Consider the following 17,574-nt stretch of genomic DNA (forward strand, 5'->3'; position numbering starts at 1 on the left):
AATCTAGCCGATAACACAAAGCCAAACTGCTTTTGTTGTCTGAACAAGTGCAGCATCTACACACAGTAGGCGTTGGTATGCACCTTTAAAGTTGTGTTGTGAGCAGCCAATAAACACAGAGAAGAACAACAACAAACACGATGATGTTGCGCTCATAACGCCGATTAGCTGCACCTGTGTAGAGACACACAATGTAGACATTTTTTTTACAGGAAGAACACAACACGATGGAAAAAGTCTTATCACAGCTATTGAATATCAAACAAACCATCTTTGCTCACTACGTCTCAGCCTTTCTCACACTCAGGCGTACATATACTACAGGTTAGCAATTTATTTTTTAAAATATAAAAATGTTAGTGTCTGTTATCATTTATTTTATCGGTATCGGCCATGACAGTCAGGTAATTATCGGTTATCGTATCGACAAAAGACTGAATAAGTCTAAAAAAAACACTGTTTCCCAATCTTGACTACGGAAGCCCTAAAGGGCCATGCATTCATGCATTTTATTTCCTCCGTTTTCCCGTGATAACAAGTTAATTTAATTTGTCTTCTCGAGATCTCGAGTTATTATATCCAAATAACAACTGCCGTTTTCCCAAGATAACAGGATAATTTTCTCGAGATAACGACACTTTGTTTTCCCGAGATAACGATATAATTAACTCGAGATCTTGAGAAAACAAATGAAATTAACTCATTATCACGGGAAAACGGAGGAAATAAAATGTATGAATGCATGGCCCTTTGGGGCTTCCGTACTTGACAACACATCTCAGATGTTTTACTCCCTGTTCAAACACATATATATATATATATTTTTTCAAAATATTTTTATTGTCAATTTTCTAAACACATATTTTTGTGTTGTTTTGTGTTTTGTGTGTTTCTCACAGTGACGTCAGCAGACAGCCCTTTAAAAGCCGAGCAGCTTTCAACAGTGTTTTTTTTTAAAGAAGCTTGTTGCTCTGCCCGCGCATGCGCAGTTGACGCATGTGCGAAAGAACAGGAAGCGAGCATTTCGAGGCTCCGACGCAGATGCTGCTGCCGTCGACTCCCTTCCTCCTCCTCCTCCTCCTCCTCCTCCTGCGACTGATTCAGGCTGTGCTCGACTTGTTTGACTCGTCGCGACGCACGCAGGAGAGCCAGCTGCCGCTAAAGCCGCGCCTTGTGGTTAACTAACTACTTTATTTTGAGACGTCTTGGCCGTTTTTTCGGGGGCTCGAGTGCGAGGCAAGGGCGTGTTTGAATCTCGGGTGTTGGACACTCACCACCGCCGCCTCCTCCTCACTGGATGCTAACTCGGTAGCCCCTTGCATGTCGTTGCACGCCTAGTTAAAAGTTGTGTTGTAGTCTGCGTTTTGTTTTTTGTTTTTTTTAAATTTTATTTATTCGGAGGAAAGGTTTAGAGGAAGGATGGGATGTACGCTGAGCACGGACGACAAGGCGGCGCAGGAGCGGAGCAAGATGATCGACAGGAATCTGCGGGACGACGGAGAAAAAGCTGCCCGGGAGGTCAAGCTGCTTCTGCTCGGTGAGAGGAAAGATGGAGGGACCGGGGGTCTGTTTGCTGGAGAGGCTCCCTTTTCTAAAGCCTTACTAGTTTTGCTCCAAACTTGTTTCCGACCATTACACGTCGCTTCAAATGCGCTAAAATCTGAGTTTTGTCGAGCTGCGTTGACGCTGAACAACTTGAGGGGGTCGAGTCTGATGCTACAAACAAGTGGTCGAGTTTGAGGCGTTTCTGGGCTTTTTTTTTTATATGAATGACACGGCGGTGGGTGCAGTTAGCTGAAAAGTTGGACGTGCTGGAGTTGCTTTGCCCCTCGGCTAATTAAAATCCGCTGTGTGATTTAATTAAGGTGTTATCAGATCGCCGTGTGAATTAAGTTTTCGCGAGCCGTTATCACCCAGCGCTAAGTCTGTAAGCTAATTTAGCTCAGCACAATTAGCTGCTTAGCTAGCGTGAGGTTAGCACAGCGGCGCTAGCTCGGATTAGTTAGCTCACAGAAAGCTTAACCTTTTTTAAACAGTATCCGAGATGTAATCTTTCAACAGGTCTGACTGTCCGAAGGGGCTGTACGCATGTCGTTTTTGTTACGGATTGCTTTTATTATTATAGTTTTGAATCACAGTAGCTAGCTAGCTTTCTTTTCCACAGCCATTCATACAGAAAATAAACACCAACGTGAGTCACTTCGGGCCGGGTGAGTCTGTAACTAGCTACGAAACGAGCTAATGTTTTAACAGATTTCATTTAAATGCCACACGACTTAAAAGTAGGCGGCTGTGGGAATATAAATGAATTAAATGGTGGGTTTCTAGTGTGAATGTTTGTGTTGACTCTGGAGGGGAGGCTTGAAAATAAAGGGAGCTTCACACTCATTACATCTTATTCATGATGTGATGATACCTGGTTTAAGACTACAGTTAATTTTCCTGCTCTGCTTTATCCAAAAGGTGGTAATCTGATAGGATGTTTGAGGAAAAGCCATTCATATGGTATATTTGAATATGGTGGCCTGGCAGGCAGAGGCTTCACTCTCACCCTTCACTTTACATTATCTAGACAAGCAAATGACAGAGAGTCGTATCACTGAACTGTAACAGCCCTTTAAAATGGTTAAAAGACAACATATGACAATGACTAATCTTTCAGATGACATCCATATTCACATCCCTGTTAACGTATTACATCTCAGTTTTATCTGGGATTGTTTCATCGTGTCAAGGAAAGCTGCCACACCTCCTCTCAGTCCTCGCTATGACTGGGAGCTAATGGCCACTGCTGGCTGTCTCGGTCAGGAAAAGACGGGCTTGAGGTTGCATAGCAACTTATCAGCCTGCCTGACTGCAAAAAGCATCTGTGACAACTGTAGACACACATCAGAGACTGCTATATCATGCTAACTGGATTTTTGCCAGCACCGTGCAGTCTTATGAGCTCTTTAAAAAATAAAAATGCAACAGAATTCTGCGTCTTTTAATTGAATTCGCCTCGGGCAGGTCTGTTTTCGGGGGGCATGTGACTTCGCCACAATCACAGGCGCTGCACATTGCTCAGCTGCAGCAGTCGGTCCTTGTGTGTTTGTGCGTTATTTGAGATGGGCCTGATTTGAATTTTCATGGCCTGTTTTTTTTCCTGTCACGATTCCAACAAGCACCTGCATGAGATGTCAGTGCTCGGTCTGTGGATTTGTTGCCTGATGGGGCTCAATTACCATATGTGTTTGAAAACATGGATGTATTTCACTTCCACATTTGTGACAGTGGACGTCTTTTTATACTGCGTGCGCCTCTGAACAAGACAGAGACATGCAGCCTTACTATACGTGCTTATTGCAGTTTGCCGCTCTGTCAGGCATCCCACCGGGGGTGTTTGCATTAATGCAGTAATCTGCAAATGACATGCTCTTGAGACAAGTGTTTTGAGTGGGAGTACTGCCTCAGATGTAGCCTGTTCTTGCTCTCAAATGCAAATCATAAAGATTGATCTTTCTTATTGTGTAGGGGTATTTTCATATACAGTAGATAGATAGATAGATAGATAGCGTTACTAATCCCAAAGGGAAATTAGGTTATGATAGCAGCTCGTACAATCAAAAAACCAAACAAAGGAGCTGTAGGCACGTTGTTTGTTGGGGAAATATCTGCGGCCTGAGGGTAATGTGAGTTCCCTGGCCAAGCTGGTGTAGTCCTAGCAAACATCCTAGCTCTGTGACAAATTTGAACCATTTTACTCTTTCCACATTTTTGCCATAATTGCCATCCATTCAGCCCCTCAATTCCAGGAGCTCAGCGAGTGTGTTTGGAAATTAAATTTGAGTGTGTTGTGATGTTTGCAGTAATATTAGCTCTGTGTCTTTGGTGCGTAGCTGTTTATCATAAGGGACGCTGAATTGGTGAACAGTTCTCCTCACTGGGGAGCTGAGAGTCCCTGCAGAGGTAAGGTAATTAAAATGTTGTGTGCTCAGCTGAAAACATGCCTGCATCTCAGAGGAGGCTGGAGAATTGAATGAGCGACCAAACACTTCTTCAGCTACAGATGCACACCAATATCTTTCTTATCTTCCTTCACTTTGACCTTTTTTTTAAGAATCAAATTGTCCGTATGAGTCCGACAACCAGCCAAGTCTGATGCAGCATGAGCGTCTAACCCAGGCATGTTTAAGCTGTTTATAATCTCATTGCCAAGAGGATCCAGTTGATTAATCCAATTGCACTGTGACCTGGCTAAACTAGGCCTTAGACACTTCCTCACTGCATTCTGTGACCGTGTAGCTTCTGAATAATTTTCTGTAGGTTAACATTAACACATTTTGTGTATAAGAAGTGTGTCTGTTAGTGATTAGTTTTGTTTGGGATGGGAGATTTAAGATGCCATCATAACCCATTAATTTAGGAGCTTATGCATGTGTGTTGACTTCAGGGCTTCAAAGTGTATTGATTGCTCTGTTTTTTATTTCTTAGGAGTGCGTAGTTTGGAGTTAAAAGAGAATTTTAACCAATTTTGCAGCCCCAGGCAACTGCACAATCATTGCAACCTCTGCGAAAATGCAGCCAGTGTAGCTTGAAAGAACTGTAGTCCAAACAAACTTCAATTGTTGTATAAAGAAAATAAATTTAAAAAAAGACAAGGATGTGTGGTAGGGCGGAAAATAATGATACATTTCATTGTCGATTAATCTGTCAATTAATGATGCTTCATAATAAGTCAGAGAGCCCAAGATGACGTTCTCAAATGTTTTGTTTTCATCACAATCCAAAGATATTCATTTACTCTCAGAGATTATTAAAGAAACCAGAAAATATTCACATTTAAGAAGCTGAAACAGAGAATATTGACTTTTTCTTCTACAATTAATCTATTATCAAAATAAATGCGATACATTTTATATTAATTGATTAATTGTTGCAGCTCTAATGTGTGATGAAATGGCCCTTTTGGTTTGATTATTTTGACCTCAGGTCTGTCAAAGCGACAGGTCATTGAATCAGAAGCACTTCAGAGAAACGATTTGACAAAATAAAAACATAATTTTAGCGCAGAGCTTCATGTAGCAAACCCAAATAAAAGGCTGCAGATGCGTGTGATGGATTTTTATTACACCAGTAAGCAAATAAACCTGTGAAGACTTTATGAGGATATTTAAACTCTGTACCTACTTATCCTCTCATACTTAAAATAATAAACATCATGTAACTATCAACTTTTTCTCTCTTTCAGGTGCTGGAGAGTCCGGGAAGAGTACGATTGTCAAACAGATGAAGTAAGTGCGGATGGTTTGCAACACACTAATCACGGCTGTGACACAGAATCATCGACAGCACACAGCGTTGTTTTAGTCCCTTTGACTGACGCCAGACTTAACAAAAGAGCAAATGACGCACTTAACTTTATGTGCACCGCCGGATCAACTGACACGGCTCTGATTATTAGTAATCAACAGGTGACACACAACTGCACTGTGTGGGAAATCATTCACTTGTTTACTCATTCAATGTTCCCTTCATAATGGACGCCTAGAGTTTTATTCCACAGTGAGCAGGAAATTGAGATCCCAGACACCAAATTATGTTCATCATCTTCTTGCATCAACAAGTCTTATGTTCATAAACTGTAATTTTTATGCCACTTCAAAAGTTGCATATCGCGTTGTTGGATAGAAAGTAGAGTATATGCTGTTTACTAGTTCCTTTCTGGGAAGCCTGAGGGCACTGTACAGGCATTTGTCAGTCATTTTACACTTTGGTTTAGACACACAACAAATTACAATAACGCAAGCTAATATTTGGCATCAATCCTTGTGCATCATTCATTCATGTCTTTTTTTATATTACTAAACAAAGTCGTGTGTAGTTCCTTTTAAAGAGGGCTGTAGTAGTAGTTTCAAATTTCATCATCATAAATGTACACAGTTTTGGATTAGTCCTTGTATAACCAGAGCATTGCTCTTTATACTGAGTGAGCACAGATTATATACTTAGAAACACATTGTTTAAACATGAACCAAGTTTCTTTAAAAAACACAACCACTGTCTCAGTTTGTGACATGAATGGAAACCTTCTAATATGGTAAATAAACAAACACATCATCTATCTTGAAAATAGCTTCATTATTTATTATTATTACTTAGTTCAATTATTTATGGTGTCACTGAATTCAAATTGAGGAGGCAAAACACTTCTCAGTTTGGGAGTAAATTCAGTCTTTCACTTCCCTTTTTTTATAAGACTTGTGAAATAACCATGAACCTAAATATAGTAACTGTGGTTTGTCTTGACACGCCACTTTCATTCTTATCCAGTCACAATAATCTACATAATGAACAAACGTAGGGCTGGGCAGTATGGCCTTGAAATAATATTTTTAGGTTGTATTACACAATATATATCACTATATATATTTTTACCAATTACCTTTATTGATACTGCAACAATGTAATTGGGACGATTATTGGTACTTAAATATTAAAATATTAACACAATGAGGTTTTTGATACATGATCATTGTTTATTTGGTTATAGTGACTCAGTGGATAAATGCAAGTGTTAAAACAAGTTCAGGAAATTACATCACTATAGTGCAATGCAGCCTTTCAAAACACTTATGACACATCACGATATAACGATATCCAAAATCTAAGACTGTATATAATCTCAACTCACGATAACGATCCATATCGTGTATATATATTGTCCAGATAAAGCTACTTGGAGACAAGTGCTCATGTTCTCTCTGTGTGTGCCAGGATCATCCACGAGGCGGGCTACTCAGAGGAGGAATGTAAGCAGTACAAGGCCGTGGTCTACAGCAACACCATCCAGTCCATTATCGCCATCATCAGAGCCATGGGACGCCTGAAGATCGACTTTGCTGATGCACCCAGAGCGGTGAGTGAGCGAAAACAAAGCTGGCATTTGCGCTGCTCTTCGGATATTACAGGTTGTATTTCTGCGCAGATGCATAGCTCGTTGCAATAAGAGCAACAGCTACTTAGTCATATGTCATCCGTCCCCATTGGGCACTTCTCTTCTCACTCCCTCCTCTGCAGCAGGTCACATGGAGCTGGTAGGGTTTAGTATCACATTCATAACACTACATTAAAGCAGAGGCTTCCTGACATGAGAAGTGGCCGGGGGTTCCTCAGTTGTTGCAGTCACTTCGCTGCGCAGCTGATTAATACAGTTTAAAGTACTCGTTCATGAAGAGAAGAGTTGCCTCTCAGCAACAGGATTTGCATGAATAAACAGCGACCTTTCTGTTTTCATGATATTTTGCAGACTTTGCGCACATTAGTTAAGTTTGGTGTATTAATACAACATGATGCAAATAAATACAACGCAGTCTGTTGCGTATTTTATTTCTTCTTCTCTCCAAACAAACTGTTGTTTCATTTTGTAAATCCGTGTTTTTTTTCCCTGGCATAACAAGAGGCTTAGTCATTGCTTCAGCGTGACTGGCCTGGCTTAGTCATCGTGACCGATTTTACACCCAAAGCTTTTCTTTCTTGATGTTATGCTCTTACACACATTTCAATTTTTGGCCACTGACCTGCACAAAACACCATGTTGCTTTCAGAATCAAATTTTATGCAAAGTGTCGAGGCTAAAAGGACTGGAACAGACGACTAATTGTGTTTTCATTTGTTTTCAAAAAGGCATGTTGTGGCAGAGTGCTTCTACTGTGACTATGAAGAATTACTGCAAATCCAAATACAGTCAATCAAGATTAATACCTTATTAGACCGAATCTAATGTAATTTTGCCATGATATGACAAATATGCAAAACAATGCTCCTAAAACTTTGTTTATTTTGACATTAAATGTTCTTTAAACTGAATGAATCTGCAGAGAACTGTTCAACCCGGAAAGTACACACGCTTTCCAAGCAAAACAGACCTACATTTATATAAAAAGTTATTTTGGATTATGACTCTAATTGGAGGGCCGTTGTCTCTGTAGGATGATGCGCGGCAGCTGTTCGTGCTGGCGGGTTCAGCAGAGGAGGGCTTCATGACTGGCGAGCTCGCCGGGGTCATCCAGCGGCTTTGGAAAGACGGAGGAGTTCAGGCCTGCTTCAGCCGCTCCCGAGAGTACCAGCTCAACGACTCTGCAGCATAGTGAGTTCATTGCACAGGAACTAATGTGAAACTGAACACTGCAGAATTCAAACTCTTCGTCTGCGAACCTCTGTCTTGTTTCTAATCTTTTGACTTCTCTCTTCCCAAAGCTACCTGAATGATTTGGACAGGATATCCCACGGTGCTTATGTGCCCACCCAGCAGGATGTGTTGAGGACCAGAGTCAAAACTACTGGCATTGTGGAAACACACTTCACTTTCAAGGACCTGCACTTCAAGTGAGCACAGCCACCACAGTTTGTCCAGTCATTTTAATGCATTTACATGATGGCTAGTGGTGTTCTCTAATAGTCCGGCTGCTGACCTCTGGATCACCGCCCACAGCTCAGATTTGTTCCATGATTCAAATTTGGTCTGGTGTTCTTCTCGTTGACGATTGGACAAACAATTGACCAATCAGTTTTTAGCAGGGGGGGACTAACAACGGGGATGTCATTTTAAGGTGTAAGGTGATTTATTTGTCATAATACAACACAGGGTTGCATAACGAAATGAAAGATTATGGAAGTCCTTCATGCTACACAAACATTTATAAACATTTATGCACCCAGGGAATAATTCTGTCGTCGCAGCTCTATCGATGTGTGAACATGTGTTTATGCATTATATTAACGGTGTGTATCTGTGATCTTTCTGCAGAATGTTTGATGTGGGCGGACAGAGATCAGAGAGGAAGAAGTGGATCCATTGCTTTGAGGGAGTCACCGCCATCATCTTCTGCGTGGCTCTGAGTGACTACGACCTGGTCCTGGCCGAGGACGAGGAGATGGTAAGAGCTGATCTGGTTTTTTAGTACTTTTTAAATCAAGTCTGCACAAATTCCCCAGTCGGTTATTATTGTGCGTCTCCTCTCATTCAGAACCGAATGCACGAGAGCATGAAGCTGTTCGACTCCATCTGCAACAACAAGTGGTTCACAGACACCTCCATCATCCTCTTCCTCAACAAGAAAGACCTGTTTGAGGAGAAGATCAAAAAGAGCCCACTCACAATCTGCTACCCAGAATATGCAGGTGAGACCGAGACACAAACACACACACACACACATGCAAATACTGTACTCCACGTTGGTGTTACATAATAATTCCACTGAGTGTATTTTCAGTTTCGAAGTCTTTAAATCTTATCTTCAGTCGTACAGCCTTAACTCAAGGCCTTTTAAAAGTTTCAGGAATGATCAGACAAGGTAATTTAAATCCTACATTATGTGTCTTAAAGCTCTCAATGGGTTTATGAACTGTCAGAGAGCCTGACATTAAATAAGTTCAAAGCAACATGTGGTTTAAAATCATCTTTATACAAACATGCCAGCATAATTTTTGTAATAACTCTATAAAATACTAACAAATCTACTCTAAATCTTCCTTTTCTTTACACCAAGAGGTCCACAACAGTCTCAATCACATTCAGTTTTCCATTATTTAAACACTCAGTCTGTCGGCCCCTTGTTGCCTCTCAAAGGCGCGGCAGTCTCAAAAGATGACACAAAGATATTTCTTTATTCTCTGCTCTTCTCTTGAACTGTGTGGGCGCCTTTTTGAGTACAACAATGCATCTTTGTCAGCAGGTTCTAGTAATACTTAGATTTCACAGATATGTCAAAATCGACAAAATCAATGCTGATTAGACACACAGTCTGTTTGATTAAAGGGTAAACAAGCCCTCTACATCTGGAGTTTACCTAATTTGTACGATTTTAAACTGTCAACAACAGTTTTCTTGGTAAGCTGTGATGTGGAGAGGCCAAAATAATGGACCTGTTGTTTCAGCGAACAAACTTGTGTTCGAAATGTAAGATTTAATAAAGCAAACGATCAGTTATTCCCCAACTGTCACCATTAATAATCAGGCAGTTAAATATATAATATGTAACATTTGACCCTTTTTTGTTCTATGTCACTGAGTTGTGTACTTAATTGTTCTTTGTCTCCATCAGGCTCCAACACCTACGAGGAGGCAGCAGCTTACATTCAGTGCCAGTTTGAAGACCTGAACAAGAGAAAGGACACCAAGGAGATCTACACCCACTTCACCTGTGCCACCGACACCAAGAACGTGCAGTTTGTGTTCGATGCCGTCACCGACGTCATCATCAAGAACAACCTGAAGGACTGCGGCCTTTTCTAAAGGTAACGCCCGCCGCTTGGAGGACGAGCTGGTGTCATCTGTTTAATTTTTCCTCCTCTAATCATGTTTTGTTTCTTTGTGTTCAGGCAGCCCGGTCGGCCGGCTTTCCAAGTGACTTTGTTCAAGGGGACTCTGACTGGAGGGAACGAGAATGAGAATGTCACTTTTAACCTCTTATTAACTTATGTTCATCTCTAAAAGTTTTAAAGACGGTGTGTAGAAAAAACATTTTGTGTAAAGTATTTGTACAACTGTCTATGGCCGGGGATTTTTCACAGTTTTTAAAATGTGCTTGTTTTACCTTATTATCATTATTTTAAATTTTTATATAAAAAGGGGGGCCTTGACATTTTTTTTTTCTTTTTTTTTCTCATTTTTTTTTTTTTCTGTCCACGAATGAACACTTTTTGTCTCTTGTTTGTAGGTGCTTGTGCCTTGCATGCCTTAGTTGCAGTGTTTTCTTTTTGTTGAGTTAGATGTTAGCTTTCTGTAGATGTTACCCCACCGCCACCCCGCGTCCATATTATCGATTTCTTTCGGATTATTCCAAAGTCGCATTATTTTTTGCCTCCTTGGACAAACCAAGCAAGACCAAGTCACTCTGTAGACCAATTCACTCTGACTCTGACATACTGTGAGAGCTGCGTGTAAACCTTTTCAGATGTGTGGTTTGCATGTGTGCTGCGAGTGGGGAGCTTTTGTTCTGATCAAAAGCCAGTGTGAGTGATCGTGTGCGTGTGTCTGTGTGAATGTGTGCACAATATAAAAACAAAGGGACTTTATTCCTCTACTTGTCATCCTCTTTCAAAGTTTTATTTTTCTAAATGACCAAAAAAAAAAAAAGAAGCTACTCGCTAATTAACGAGTGCACGTTGTTGGTGCGCCGCTACAAACTGTAACATTCCTGATTGAATCATGAAGCAAACAGAAGCTTTGAAAAGAGGATGCCAATGGCGGCCTTGTAGCAGACGGTAGGACCATATGTAGATCTGTGTTCAGTGCGTAGACAGACGGACAGGTGGAGTACAGGTGCACCGTTATTGATCATGATCTGTGATGGTTTCAAGTTACATATCCCCCCTAGACCCCCAACCCTCTGTTTCCATTGGACGGGCACATTAGTGGACTAATCTCCATGATTTTGCTAATAAAAGAGTTGCTGTGGTAAACCCATGGTGACTTATGCAATAAACACTCGTTTCTCCTGTCGTTTTTTTGTGTGTGAATGTTGTTGCCCGATGGAGCAACGATTTATCTGCAACTATTTTCAGAGTCTCTGAATAGTTGATGTCAGATTTCAGAACAAAAAGTCAGCTCAATGTGAGAATTGGCATTTTTTCTGTTGTGATTCAGCGTACATTTTTTTCTACTTGAGTTTAAGCTGTTGTTTGGACAAAATAGACGTTTGAACGTTCACCTCTGGGACATTTTTCACAAATCTAACATTTGATAGCCTGAATGCTTAACCGAGAAATAACTCAGATTAATCGATGGTTGCAGCTCTACAGAAAAGTCGCTAATGAGGATTATTTGTCATTATTTGTCTCGTACCTCACTGATGATAAATGTTATATTTTACTTAATAGATATGTGTGCAACAGTTACAGGACATTTCACAGTTCGGGTCTAGTAATCAGCTTGTTAAAGCATCTTAAAGGTCCCCTGTAGACGTGTTCAAAGACATTTTAAAAAATACTCTGATAAATAATTTTGTCTGATTATCTTCATTTGCACAAAGGTTCAATAAACTACTTAGAAATTCTTTTAAAATGCAAAATACATCCTCACTCCAGAATAAATGAACATGCAAATGGGTTGGAGACAAGAGGTCTCCTACTTTATTTTATGTTTTAAAGGAAGTCTCCATCTACTTCAGTTGTTTAGGGACAGAAATCTGCAACGCTGTTCTGCTGTGAAGCTCCAGAAATGTTTTGTGGACTTCGAAACTTCACCTGACTTTCCATCGGCGTGAGGGTGAGTAGATGACTGAACTTTCATATTTGGGTGAAGCCACAATACCACAACAGTGCTGAAACACTCTTATACACACTTATAGTATTGAATTATTATTGTTAGTAATATATTAATACGTACATTACTTTATTCTTGCTGGAAAAGGTGGAGCTTTTTTTGTCTGCTGGTTAGCTTGTGAAATTCATCCTTTGGGTTCATTTTATCTAACCCATAATATTACATAATAGTTTATTGATTATATTTTGAAATATCTAATGTGTAGTGCAAAGCTCAATATCTGCCTCTGAAATGTAGTTGAGTAGAGGTAAATGGGAAATACTTAAGTACAGCACTTTTGTAAATGTACTTTCTATATATTATATATCTGTATATTTGAGCTTCATTCTGCACATCGAAGCTCAAATATATCTGTAAGTGGAGGGAGACTTATCTAAAACTGAGCTAAAAGCCTCTGTAGTGGTGAAATGGGGGATTTAATAGCGTCTAGCAGCTCAGTTCTGTAGTAAACGTTTCCATCTAGTGGTCACATTGAGTAGCTGCATCTAATGACCAAGACTGCTGCTTGATGGTCATGAAGGAGACAGCTGAGGAAAATCTAATCACCAGTTTTAATATAATTAACATAGATTGTTCCTGACAAAGATGTCTTGGTCTTTCATATAAAATCTCCATCAGAAACACCCTGAGATTAGGACTAATTAATCCTGAGCGGAGAGAGTGATTTTCCACCAAGCTGTGGTGATTTAAAAGCAAGAGCTGTGGCACACAATCCTTTCCAGTATTCATGAGCCGATCAAACGTTAAAGGAATTAGAGCGAGTGATAGGCTTATCAGAGCAACTGTCCTGTTCTCCTCGTTTTATATTTTTTTTATATATAAACACCAAGATGATGACAACAAACATCCTACAAATGGGTCAGAGCGGTGCCAAGGCTGACTCCTGTCTCGCAGACTTAGCTAAGCCATCACTGCTCAAGCACAATGATTGGGCATTAGCTGAGAGGACACTATTTATGGGAGGCATTGTGTGATTTAAAAGCTAACTGTGGAGTCATTTAGTTAATCCCCAAAGCCCTCGGAGGGAGATCAAACAGTGAGGATATGAAGCTTCTTCAAAAATGAAGGTGTAGTTGAGGAAAGTGGAAAGAGAAGAGGACGGTGATGTTAATGATCAAACGGCTCAACGCTGCAGCCGGCCGGGGAGTCGAAGCTAAAGTTCAATCCAAGCCACAAATCTTGTCTAAAGAAACATCTTTTTGAAAACTATGTGCAATAACCAGCTCTTTTTTGATCTGTGGCTCCACATTTGCAACTTAAAAGGGTGAACATCAGAGAGGACCAGAAGAGAGAGAATTCATAAGTTATGTGCAAGTTTATATAATAATGGACTATAATAACGTGTCTGTGGAAGTGAGGGCTACTGGATCCTTCAGGCTACGTTAACATAACGATCTTTAACTATACATCAATGTTATCATTTTCTACATGTACATTAAAAAGAAAAAACTTTTTCTAAAGGAATCGTTCAACATTTTGAGAAATACTCTCTTGCAAAGAGTTAGATTAGACAGGAAGTATGAAACTACATCCAGCAGATGTTAGCTTAGCTTAGCACAAAGACTGGAAACAAGGGGAAACAGCTAGCCCACCTCTGACCAAAGATGACTAAATACACCGATCAACATTTTGAAAGATAAAGACAACAAAACTCCAGGACGCCGGGACATTTTTAATGTTCGGTTCGGATTAAGCAAACAAGACATACAGAGGTGTTGGTGGGTGGATTTTGTTACCTTCGGACAGAGCCAGGCTAGCTACTAGGCTAAGCTAATCAGCTGCTAAAGGGAGCTTTGTATTCACTGTACAAACGTTAATCTTTTCATCTAACTCTCAGCAAGAATGTGAATTTCCCAAAATGTCAAACTTTATTTCTCTGAATCTGATTTTACTGTTTCATGTTGTTGTTCTCATTGTTTTTGTCACTTGAGGGCAGCGTAATAAGCTGCAAACACAACATGGACACATTATGACTTTTTAATCTCATGTTTTGTTTTTTTTATTGTTAATTTGATGAATGCAAACGCAACATTGATTCTCCATTTTACTCTTTTTTTTTGGCCTCCACCAACTCCCCGGGGAAATATCTCTATGTCTCTTTAGCTGCTCAATGTTTTACTATGTTCACTTGCTAGTTGTTATCTGCTGATTGGTGCTGAGAAGGTAGCGCACAGCTGCTTTATTAAAAACAACGATAAACTATGTTAAACTTGTGGGCTGTGAAACCAAAACAATGGGCTGGAAGACACTAAAGTAGATTTATCATGATATCTATAGAAGATTAAAAATAATAATAATAATAATAATAATAATGCATAATAATGAGTCTTTTTGGCAAATAAATGACAACAATTACACTTAATGAATAGTGAAAAGGCAACCAGATGATCATCAAGGCGTCGACCATATGTGCATTATTAAAGGGGCAAAATGTACGAATTTTAGCTGAAAACATTCAAAAATGAATAATTTAACATTAAGAGGTCTATGTGTTGTGTTGCAGAGATATCTATCGAAGTTAGCATGCCAACCAGCTAGCCCCCTCCGCTCCTTGTCCAAAGCCCCTGTGCTAGCGTTGCTCCTAGTGCCAACTGGTAGCTGCACGGCTAACTAAGCTAACTAGCTATGGGCAGCTACAGTTAGCCGCAATTAGCTCTTGTAAGCTTGTAAGCTCTGCTGCCCCATATTTGTTTTGAGTATGAATATGACATTTGAATCTGGTCAATTCTTACATATTGCACCTTTAACACGACATCACTATTTAATTTTTAATATCACAGTTATCATTAATAACCTTATATCGCATCAGTGTTTCTAAATTTCCAGCCAACATATTGGCCTCACTGATACCGATACGTAGGCTATTTGTGCTAAGCTAATATCAGCTGACTAGCTTGGCTGAGTTCCCACTCAAACTCCAGTGAGGAGGACGTCTTAGTGTCAGTCTGGACTTTGTACAGGTGTGCTCTGCCATCACAAGTTTCACTACATAATTAAATTTCATTGTGAGCTTGGAGAAAAAGCCAACATGATTTAGTTGCCAATTCCCTGAAGCAAGTCAGTCTAATTAACTTATTCCTCTATGTGTGTTGCGCGCCCGTGTGTGTGTGTGGGCGCTTGTTCGAATCTGATTTTGAACTGCTCCTCCGGTCCAGCACACCCTTGGGTTCCTTCCTGGTGCCACTGTGCTGTCTTTTTCATTTCAAAGTTTGGAACGTCTTCCAAAACATCGTTACCGTCTCAGTAGACTTCAGGTGATCGTTAATATGTTTGTCTCTGCACATCTGTGGATAAAGCAGAGACGATAAGGACGGGAGGACTCTGTCTGCTCGCCGTGTTCAGAGAGCCCGTGTGAAGGTGACCCCCGCTCCCCCTGTCTTTGCCGAGCTATAAAAACAACTAAGTGTGCATTTCTTCCCTAACAGCAAATGCACAAAGCGGAGAGTCAATGAGAGAGGCAGCGAGCTAAATCCATATAATCTCTATTGAAATTCCCCCTCTGAGTGCGCAGACTGCCTCGTGTTATTGTATTTTTGCCTTCTGTTGTTGGCAGTCTGCTTTAAGATGCTCATTACTTTCTGTCTATAATGATGATATAAAGTAATATCCTCTTCTTTCATCTCCCTCCCCCACCCAGCGTGCACAAACACAGTCACAAACATATTTACAGGCCTCTGTGGACGCACAATCGCACCTAATACAACTGTTTTATTCTGATCATTAACATTTTGGCAGGAAAGTGAAAAATTGGATGGAGTTTTTGCAGCTTTCAGAGAAAAATAACAGATAAAGAGGGCTGTGTTTTTCAAAGCTATTTTCCCCCATCATACAGCACAATGACACCCTGACCAGAGGACTTCATTACAATGCTGTTAGGAGCTCATGTAAGGACACCTCCTCCCAACACCGAGGCTGTGTGACCACGTGCGAGTGGTCACACAGACACCGAGAGCTGTGCTGCACCCCGTCACGAGAAAAATCTCTGAGAGCCGATGATTTGCTTGAAGTGACTCCAAATTTAGACGCACCAGCTCAAAGCTTCGACAGCTGATGTCTTTTTCTTTCTGTAGTTAAGTACTCTGATCCAGATATAGATTAGATGAGCACGAGATGAAAATGTAGTGTCCTGCACACACAAAAATACTACCTATGTTACCAAAAAAAGCTACAGGGTGCCAGATTTTTAATCCGTTTGAAGGCATCATCAGCTGATTTCACAGTTTAGTCCACCAGGAGCTTTATATGGAGTGAAAACATGAAGACTCTGTGCACTCTTTGTTTTTTTTAAACTCAACCCCTGAACTACATCTCAGGCCAGGCCTCTTGAAGCTGCAGTTCTTACATCCACCAGGAGGGGCATTAATAAAGCAAAGCAGGAATTCATTTCCCCTCTGTGCACATAATCTCTTAATCCAGCCAGTTTTCTGGCCGATACCAGTACTCTTTCTCCACTGGTGGTGGTTAGTCTTTCATAATCATCTGCTCTGCATCATCATCTTCTCAGAATTACTGTCAAAAGCATCTGCTGGTAGTAAAACGCACAGCGTGACCTAAATGCCAAGACACTGAAGAAAGTAAAGTGACAGTCAAAGTGAATCCGCTGCTCTTCATGGATTATTTACTGGTGGCAAATGCACAGGGGGTTTGTGTACAGTAGTGTTGTTTTGTAGGAACGGTACTCACATTACAAAAGCACATGTATGTGTCCTTAATACACACACACACACACACACACACACACACGGCGGCCCTGCTCAGAGTGGGACTAAGAGGGACTATCATCCTCAGTAGATTTAGAGGAGCAGCTCTTGACACACGTGTTAAATATTGAATGAAACTTTACTTCACCCGCTTCGGAAAGCCGTGCAATCATGAAAAAGTAATGGCAACAAAAGGATTTGTCATTTTCTGTTGGACTTGGATTTATGTCATCATCGCAATTATGTAACGCTGACCAACTTAAACAGGCTGAATTTCACAGCGGGAGTGCAGATACTGGAAGTAAGCCAATGCACTATTTCGTCATTCAGCTGCTCACACAGTTGAAATGTTGATGTGAGATGATGAAGTGAGGTACTCACCTCTCACATTTATACAGACCAATGAGCCGTGACCAGGGTGAGTTTACCATTATATTTTTAGGAGCCTGTCGTGCCTGTTAGCACTAATATTTCAGCAGTGAACGAGCTGGTCGTGCTGGTAGTGCTGCATACGGTAGTGGATAAAGCAAAGTAAAAAGTCCCAGGATAGTAGAGGTGCATAAACAG

General features: G+C 40.6%; 1 protein-coding gene across 1 annotated transcript; it reads left to right on the top strand.

The window, feature by feature from the left end:
- The first annotated feature begins 1,040 nt into the window (after positions 1-1,040).
- LOC141000751 (guanine nucleotide-binding protein G(i) subunit alpha-1) lies at positions 1,041-11,468 on the top strand. The gene is made up of 9 exons (XM_073471567.1): positions 1,041-1,537; positions 5,231-5,273; positions 6,757-6,898; positions 7,971-8,128; positions 8,239-8,367; positions 8,789-8,918; positions 9,009-9,162; positions 10,086-10,278; positions 10,363-11,468. The coding sequence occupies exons 1-8, from the start codon at positions 1,420-1,422 to the stop codon at positions 10,274-10,276; spliced, it is 1,065 nt and encodes a 354-aa protein (XP_073327668.1). The 5' UTR covers positions 1,041-1,419; the 3' UTR covers positions 10,277-10,278; positions 10,363-11,468.
- The last annotated feature ends 6,106 nt before the right edge of the window (positions 11,469-17,574 follow it).

The sequence above is a fragment of the Pagrus major genome, chromosome 8 (assembly GCF_040436345.1).
Source record: "Pagrus major chromosome 8, Pma_NU_1.0".
Classification (NCBI taxonomy): Eukaryota; Metazoa; Chordata; class Actinopteri; order Spariformes; family Sparidae; genus Pagrus; species Pagrus major.